The 9678-nt window shown below is 46.3% G+C and overlaps 1 protein-coding gene across 1 annotated transcript in view; it reads right to left on the reverse strand.

Moving 5' to 3' along the window:
- The window catches only part of celf2 (cugbp, Elav-like family member 2), a 55550-nt gene extending 46443 nt beyond the window's left edge, over positions 1–9107 (reverse strand). The window contains exon 1 of the mRNA XM_044022286.1: positions 8903–9107. Within this exon, the coding sequence (XP_043878221.1) occupies positions 8903–9057 (155 nt within the window). The 5' untranslated portion in view covers positions 9058–9107. The remainder of the gene's footprint in view (positions 1–8902) is intronic.
- Between the last annotated feature and the right edge of the window lie 571 nt (positions 9108–9678).

Consider the following 9678-nt stretch of genomic DNA (forward strand, 5'->3'; position numbering starts at 1 on the left):
CTAACTTCAAATATTTATTTTGTAAAATTCATTTCAAATTCTTTTAAAGACACAAAGTGACCACACGAGGCAGCAGAGGACCAGCAGCTCCTGTGTCGCCGCCAGCTACAATCACTGATTTTCTCTGTGAGGTTTGGTGTGTGAGAGTGAGTGGTGGGTTTGAAACCCTCTTTAACACCTTCACATGTTTCCATGTGACCACTTAATGAAAACGCATGCACTTGTGTCGTTAACAATCACATGACTCGGCCCATTTTTGAAAAACGATAACGACGCAAACCTTTCATTTTCCTGTAAAACTGCTGCTGACTGGATTAATTGTGTGGATGCAGCGTTTTGTGGAACCAGAGTGGATTTGAACGCACACAACCCCCCAGCCCCCGCGCACCGCTCATCCACCAGGTCGCCCCCATTTCATGCAGGAGAGGAGGGGGAGGAGCTCCGGTGAAATAATGAGAGGGAGAAAAAGAGAGGCGGCTCTCTGGGGAACGACTGCGAGTATGTGGGTCAACGTGGAAAACAAGAGGAAGTGCTCAGTGCACACACACACACACACACACACTGCAGGGTAAGTGTGTGTTGTGGGAGGGGCTACTGAGCCCGCGGCACTGCTCTTGGGTCAGTTTGCATGTTTACACACTGTCAACGAGGTCAGAGTGCGGACGGGAACGTCCAATCCTACAGCGGCGCCTCGGGCCTGGACCTGGACGGGTCCCGGGAGTGCAGAGGCGGCGCTGACGGCGAATTTCACAACGCCGTCAAACGCTAACTGCTGAATCGACATCTCACACGCACAGATACGTAGCATTTCTGCATTCATTTTGTTACTGTGACGATTCGGAATATGTTTCAATGATTCTCCACAAACTCCAGTACTTTCTATCACCACCAGGGGGCAGCAGCAATCCCACGGAAGTGCTCATTTACCGCGGTCCTTGAATGCATCTCGTTAGCTGAACACACTGAAGTGAAGCCTGCGTTACGTTCACGCCAAGAATATTCAAATATGAGATGAATATTACCATGAAATGTTCAAATAACAAGAGAAAAACCAAACAAGACAACAAATCCCATGATGCCACGCTGCTTCCTGATGTGTTTTATTTACTCCTGTTGTTGTTTTGTGTCAATTGTAATTTGATAAAATGAAGTTTTATATTCCAGACGTTTCCGCCGCCGCTCTGATAAAAATGCACCCGAGTGAGATTTTGAGAGTTTGTCGTGAGCGACGCGGCTCATTCCGGATCTTTTCCGCACATTTACGTCATCAAACCCGAGCTTCGCTGCGGGTCAACGGGACAAAGACGCCGCGCCACGGAATAAAAGAGTGGAATCACTGGAGAGAGGAGGAGGAGGAGGAGTCACGTGTTTTGTTCCTGCTTTGTGCGTCAACAACAGCGCGGCCTTGAAAAAGTGAATGAACCCTGACCCCGTGACCTCTGCGTGATGACAGCAGAGCCGCGAGCACAATGACAGTTTGACCTTGAGGATCGTCACTGGACTTGGATTCAGCCGACGTTCTTATTCCTTCATCACTGTTTCAATTGCAATAATAAATACAAATGTTTTCAAATTAAAAAATAATGTATAAACTAAAGAGTAAAAGCATGAAACAGGTTTTAAAAACACTAAACTTAACACAGCTCGGGACTTTATGTCGGTTTCTGAAACACTTTATTATCACATTTATCTGAAACTGGTTTAAACTTTAAACTAGCTTAAAACGCTGTTGAATATTTTCAGGTCCAAATGAACTTGATTCATATTTCAGTATTTGAGGAGCTAAAGTCGCGCCACGCACTACAGGGAACCGCAGAAGCCGCCGCGGAGCACGGAAAACACGCGAGGGGAAGAAATGCAACGCTGCGCGACATTGAACACAAAGACGTAACGTTATTTATCGCTAGTCTCGCTGTTAGCTCTTCTGTGATGCCTCCACCTGTGGAGCAAGCGGCTAAGCTAACAGGTGAGTCGGCAGTTTTGTTTGTCACTGCGGCAGGTTCGCTAACGTCGTCCATTTTTTCAGAATATAATTTGAACTTGAACCAGGTTTTAACTCAGACTTTAACCTGATTATGCTGTCTCCAATCATTTAATATTGGGCGTGTCTGAGCCTTTTTTTAGCAGTTGTAGCTAACGTGATGGGAGACGAGATTTAAAAGACAAACCGGTCCCCGAGTTTGAGATTAAACTTCATTCATATTTTAATCCGCCGCAGGTTTCACTCGACGCCGCCGCCACGGACGCGCCGGGTGAAAAACCAAAGTGACGTGACTCGGGGTCGCACAGCGTTTCAGACATGGTGTTTTTCTCACCCTCACCCTCACCCGTCACGTCTCCATCGCCTCACCCCTGAGCCTCATGTTCTCTCACACACACACACACACACACACACACACACACTTTTGTGTTCCAGCCTCTATCTCGTTATTTCTATCTTCATCTCTCTCACCGGGCTGGGGCCTCAGCTGCCCAACAATACAAATCGATCACTTAGAAAGAGAGGAGGAAGAGGAGGGGGGGGGGCCTAGCGAAAACGAAAGAGACAAAAGGACCAAAAATAACTCGTCTTACGGAGGAAATTAAAGACAGACAGTCCTCAACCATCACAGAGAGGATTGTGGGTAGCTAATGGCGTGGGCTTTTTTTCACATGTGAATATTTGACGAGGAGCTCATGAATAATTCAGGAAGCAAAGCAGCTGCGTTTGTGCATAAGTGGACAGGCGAGAGGACAGGACACCAGCGGACGCATCTGATGAATCAGCTGTGACGAGCGTTACAAACTAAAGTGACTCCGAGAACTTTGACTCTGTTGAGCGTTGTCTCGTTTTATTGTTTTATTGTTTGTTCTTATGTTTATGTGTTTCATTTATCCTCAGCTGTTGTTTTGAAAAAAATAAATGTTAACATTCATGAGCAGCGTCACACAGGGCGCCATCTACTGGAGGGGCAGCACATCAGTGTGATCAGTGTCTGTCAAACGTCTTCGTTCTTCGGTTGGTTATGTCTTAAATGTCTTAAAGTTACGTTTCTATGTCTATGCTTTTTTAGACTGAGTGAGAGAAACAATGGTCCACCTATGAGATGCATTCAACGACCCCGTAAATGAAGTGTTGACGTAACATCCTGACATTTACTGACATTTACTGACATTTACTGACATTTCTTCTTAAAAAATCCACCAGAGTTCAACGCTGGAAAAGCACGGAAACGTGAGCCGGAGCGTTGATGAAAAACTTCCAACACTTCCATCATCACTCTCTCACTCTCTGAAATCTCCAAATGTAATTCGTCCACTCGTCTCCTTCATGTCCACACTTTCATCTCTTCTCTCCGTCACGTTGTTACTGGGTCTGAACTCTGGTCAGGACACTGTGTTCTACTTCTGACGATGTCCTCACTCTACTGCTGCTGCTGCTGTTTGCTGCTGCTTCTACTGCTGCTGCTGCTCTTACTGCTGCTGCTGCTGCGCTGCTGCTGCTGCTGTACTGCTGCTGCTGCTGCTGCTGTTGCTGCTTCTACTGCTGCTGCTGCTGCTACTGCTGCTGCTGCTGCTGCTGCTGCTGCTCACTGCTGCTGCTGCTGCTGTTACTGCTGCTTACTGCTGCTGCTGCTGTAACTGCTGCTGCTGCTGCTGTTACTGCTGCTTCTACTGCTGCTGCTGCTGCTGCTGCTGCTGTAACTGCTGCTTCTACTGCTGCTGCTGCTGCTGTTGCTGCTTCTACTGCTGCTGTTACTGCTGCTGCTGTTACTGCTGTTACTGCTGCTGCTGTTACTGCTGTTGCTGCTGTTGCTGTTGATACTGCTGCTGATACTGCTGCTGCTGCTGAACTGCTGCTGATACTGCTGCTGATACTGCTGCTGACTGCTGCTGTTACTGCTGCTGTTACTGCTGCTGCTGACCTGTTTTCAGACACGCTGGGTTTTCCTCGTCCACGGTCGGACATTTATTACGATATTTCTCCACCTTCCTGCACTGTTTGGTCTAATCTGAGCGATTTCACAACTTTAGCCCAAACCATAAATATTTGATGTCTCTCAAAGTCGAGGATCCGTCTGAGTCAGAGCCAGCAGAGACGAGGAAACACTCAACTCTGAGCTTTCACGGAAGAGGCTTTTTCAGGTTTACAGCAGACGTCGCGTGAATAATCATCAACATAAAGTCAACAATTTAAGAACCTGTGACGGACTGAAGATGGAAGATAAAAACTCATTCTTTAAATGAAGTTATTCATTTTCCTCTTCTACGTAAATTTTAGTGATGAAAAATAACAACGTTTTCAAAATTGGACCAAAAATGTCGTACAGTTACCAGTTATATATATATATATATATATATATACATATGTCGTTACCCGTTGTATATATATATATCAAGCGTCCTCTGTCCAACTGAACTGGACAAAACCCTGAAGTAGAAACTTCTGTCAAAGTCGGGAAAAACCCTCTATCTCACAGTTCTGGTCCTGGTCCTGGTTCAGGTTCTGACTCGGCTCCCTGCCCCCAACTCGTCCCCCCCCCGTGCGCTGACATTTGTACAGATCTAATCAAGTGTGTGTGTTTGGTTTCTCCACCCTCACAGTTTGAAATATGAGATCTTTTTAAAATAACTTTTTTTAAAGGGCACTTCAGCGACATTTCACCTCGTCACAAAGCAATAACGCCGCGGGCTAACGTCCTCGCTGTGTCGCAGAGGTGATGTGTTTCCCCCCCGCTGTCAACAAAAGTCAGTATGTGTGTGTGTGACTGAGGTTTATCGCATTTATCGTTTAATGTTGTTCATAATCACGATCCTGAACATGTTCATAAAATATCGCAGACTTAAGCTGACGAAGAGTGAAAAAAAACGTGAACTTAACCTGCCTTTGCTATGTCCTGTCTCACAGGAAACACTTCAAAATAAGAGTGCAGAGGAAAAACCTTTCAAACAGAACGGAGGCCACGCCCATTTGTTCTAAAAAAGAAAGAAAAGTAAAAAAAGTAGTAGAAAATCCCGTTTTTTTTACGCTAATTCTTGTTTGTGCACTTTATCTTTGCTCTAAACTTAAAAAAACGACAGGAAGTGATAATGATGTAAATAAACATATATGGCGCTGTCGGGACCTGCGGTGGTCCAACATCGCACTCGAAACGAGTGGATGAACGTTTACGCGCCGCGGACGCAAACTGAACAGGAAGCACTGAAGTTAGCACGATCGTGTGCTTACGCGTTTGCCGTAAACTCTCACTTCCTGTGTCGTCTTTCAGAATCAGCTGACAGTTAAATAACACATTTCATCCCTCGCTGCACCTGCACCGAGTCTCAGCAGCCCCGCCCCTTCCTCATCCCCCTTCTCCAATTCTGTCTCTCGGCTCCTTCATCGCCAACTCCAACCAATTTCTTCCCTCTTTCTTCACACCATCATCCCTCCTCCTCCTCCTCTGCTCCTCCTCCTCCTCCTCTGCTCCTTTTCCTCATTAAAGTGGGACCCAGGCAGCAGCGGTCACTGCCTCTCATTTATTTTCATTTGAAACTGGTGCAGCTCCACTGATCCTCCGGGAGGCGAGAGAGAGGGAGGGAGGGAGAGGGAGGGAGAGAAGGAAACAGAGGGAGGGAGAGAAGGAAAGAGAGGGAGGAATGGTGTCATTCTGATAACAGCCATCGCACACACACACACACACACACACACACTCAAACAGATTCACTTTCACACCCATTTCAATTCATTTCACACACTTCATGTACCTGTGAACTCTGCCCGTCTTCACACGACCCCGCCCACACCAGCGATTGTGTGATGGTGTGAAGGTGGCGACAGCAGCTGTGAATCAGAGGCCGATAAACCGTTCTAGCCCACACACGTCTGCGGGATCGATCCTCAGTGCTCCTCCTCCTCCTCCTCCCTCCTCCTCCTCCTCCTCCACCTCCTCCACGTCCTGTACGTGTGTGTCCATGCATTGTATTAGAGCGGTGTCGGGGAGCGGCCTCTGCCTGACACTCTTTTGATTGAAAAGTCGCTCCGGCAGATTAAATCGTCGTAGCGGAGACAAGGTGCGGCTCTGCTGTGACGGCTGCTTTAGCAGATCCACGAAAATCCACGAGGAGGAGGATGAAGAGGAGGAGGAGGAGGAGGAGACACAAGTGTGCGTTTTAACGGCCTCGCTCTGACTTGTCGTCTCGCTGAGATGAGGCAGAGACTCTAAACCAACGGTCGTTTGTGTAATATGAGACTAATGTGGTCCACACCATTACACACACACACACACACACTGTCAGCGCACCCACAGGACGGAGACGGATATAAAAGACACACACACACATACACTGTCAGCGCACCCACAGGACGGAGACGGATATAAAAGACACACACACACACTCTTCGTCTGCTATGAGCTACATTTCCTCATCCTCCATTTTGCGGATTAGTCCACGAGGAGCCCACAGGGACGCACGCCTCCATTTTTAGCCCTAACCGTCCAGGTCGACGTGTCTCCACGTAATGGACATTTCGTCACCCGCTCCTAAGTCCAAGGTAGACGGCGGGGGACACTGTGTCCACTGTGACCATGTGTCCACGGCGTGTATATACGTTGGTTAAACGATGAGGTCATGAGGTCAAACGAGTGGAAACTATTGTGCGGTAAATAATCTGTGGAATCAGTACAACAGTGTAATAATAATAATACTAATAATAATAATAATAATAACCTCATAAACTCTTGTTTATTTCTATCACAGGAGAGGAAACTTGATAAGTGTGTGAATAAAAGACAACCCTTTCTTTATGATGTGGTGAAAACATCTGTATGATGGACCAGAATATTCTAAATAAAATCACTCGTCACTCGAAAACTCAGAGTTTTCACTGGTGGAGAAAAACGAGAAAAAGTGCCGACGTGAACGTCTTTAAATCAGAGATGAACGTTCAGCACTTTCACCTTTCGGATCAATAATTCATTTCATTGTCATCGTCGTGTGGAGCACACAGTAAAACATCATGGACGTTTGTCCACCGTCGTCCTCACGCGACGATGTCTCACTCCTCGCTCGTCCCCCGTGTTCACCCTCAGATTTATCATCGGGGGAGAACTGCAAATGAAAAGTCATTTCATTTGTCGGCCACTGAAGCGTTCGCCCGTTCACTCAGTGAACGACGCCGTGGTAACCGACGACGACCGGCGGACGTCAGGGAAACAAGAAGACCCGACGACAGGCGAGGAAGAGGAGGAGATGATTCCTGACAAATGGACTCGTGAAGGGAACTTTGAAATGAGGAGAAATGAGAGGAAGAAGTTTCTCCTCCTCTTCACACTCACTCCATCCGTCATGAAACCAGGAAGAAAAGAGAAAAATAAAGAAATAAAGAAGGAATTTCTCTGGTTTCTCTGGTATCACTGAGGATATTTAAATATTTCTGCTTTTGACGTCACAAAATCTCCATGTCGACAGAAGTTCTGACCATTTTTAACATAAATCTTCTTCAATGTTTACCAGAATCCACATCTGTGTCAGATTTACACATTTTTAATGTTTTAAAGAAACTGTAAGAGACATTTAAACTTTATTCTGATCATCAGAGTTTTGAAGAAACTGAACTGAAATAAGTTTTATTCTTAGAGGGAAAAGTCATCAGATCCTGAAAGCACTGATCAACATCATGTTTTAGCTTCACTTTAAAAGCTTGACTTTAATATCAAGTAAGTTTATAAAAAAAAAGCAGCTTCAGAATCTTAATTTTTTTAGTAAAAACTAAGAATATAAAAATACATATTCATGTTTATGTGGGCGGAATAATGTGAACATGCAAATGAGCTGTAGGAGCTTCAACAACAACCGTGTATGTATAGATTATATTATATATATATATATATGTGTACACTGATGTGTGTGAGGTCAGAGGTCAAACACAAACCGCCTGCTATTTAAATATGCTGCAGAACCAGAGTTCAAAGACACTTCTTTATATTTCAGCAGAGAGAGAGAGAGACAGAGAGAGAGAGACAGAGAGAGAGACACAGGAAGCAGAAGTGTCACATGTTTCGCTTCACTGGGTCAAACAGTTGCAGGAAACAGAAAGAAAATCTGCCATCAAACAAAAACCTCGTCAAAAATCTGCTTTTTACACACAAGAAAACTCTTGTGTGTAATGTGATTGCACGTGTCCCCACGTAGACCATATGTGTCCCCACCTAGACCATATGAGTCCCCACGTAGACCATATGTGTCCCCACATAGACCATATGAGTCCCCATGTAGACCATGTGTCCCCACCTAGACCATATGAGTACCCATGTAGACCATATGTGTCCCCACCTACACCATATGAGTCCCCATGTAGACCATGTGACCCTACATAGAACATATGTGTCTCCACGTAGACCATCTGTGTCCCTACATAGACCATGTGTACCCACATAGACCACGTGTCCCCACAGAGACCACATTTCCCCATGTAGACCATGTAGACCACATGGGTCCCCACATAGACCATGTGTCCCCATATAGACCACATGTGTCCCCACATAGACCACATATGTCCCCACATAGACCACGTGTCCCCGTATAGACCACATGTCCCAACATAGACCACATGTGTCCCTGCATAGACCATATGTGTCCCCGCATAGACCACATGTGTCCCCACATAGACCACATGTGTCCCAGCATAGACCACATGTGTCCCCACATAGACCACATGTGTCCCTGCATACAACTCTTGTTTTGGTCCAAAGAGGAAACAAAGAAGACGATAACCATGGAAACTCTGAGGGTCTATGAAGACACATGTTCAGTAAAAACTCTTCACTCATGAACTCACACACAGATAAAGTGACAGAAACATGAAGAGGTTTCTCTGAGTCTGACTGGGCCTGAGATCCACAGGAAGTGGGTCAGTGTGTGTGTGTGTGTGTGTGTGTACCTGAGCAGCAGCAGCTCGTCCTCTGTCCTCATGGTTCCTGCGGCGGTTTGAGGACAACACACACTCTCCTCGACACACACACTCTCCTCGACACACACACTCTCCTCGACACACACACTGCCCACAAAGCCGAGCTCGGATGAGTGCTCCAACATTACAGACAAACAAATGAACCTTATCACACTACGAGCGGCACTCTCTCTCTCTCTCTCTCTCTCTCTCTCTCTTTCGTTCTGCTTTTTTCTCGCTGCTCTGTCTATCGCCTTGTTCCTCTCTGCCTCTGCCGTTGTTCCCTTTTCTGTCACAGAAAAAAGCAGCAAAACAAAAACCCTCTCTCTCTCTCTCTCTCTCTCTCTCTCTCCCCCTCTCTCCCCCCTCTCTCTCCCTCAGAGGTAAATCCCCAGTGACAGCTCTGCTCATGTTGTTGTTTGAGAGTAACAGCCCATCATGGTCTGTACTTCTCTGTGTTCCGTGTCCACAGAGAGTCGCGACACGTTTTACACGTTTTTCCGCCTGCGCGGCTCCAGCTCCGACTCCAGCTCCTGTTTGTTCTAAAACCTCGGGTCAAGGCGCCGTCTCCCGGTTACAGAACAAACTACAGAGACGACGCCAGCTGTCAATCACGAGAAGAGCTGAGACTAACTCGTAGAAGTTTCTGGAGAGGAATTGCCCCCTGGTGGCTACCTCTAATCTCATAAATCTGCGACTTTATTTTCTCGTAGATTTGCTACTTTTAATCTCATAATTCTGCAACTTTTTTTTCCGTAGATTTGCTA

This window comes from Solea senegalensis, linkage group LG3 (assembly GCF_019176455.1).
Source record: "Solea senegalensis isolate Sse05_10M linkage group LG3, IFAPA_SoseM_1, whole genome shotgun sequence".
Lineage (NCBI taxonomy): Eukaryota > Metazoa > Chordata > Actinopteri > Pleuronectiformes > Soleidae > Solea > Solea senegalensis.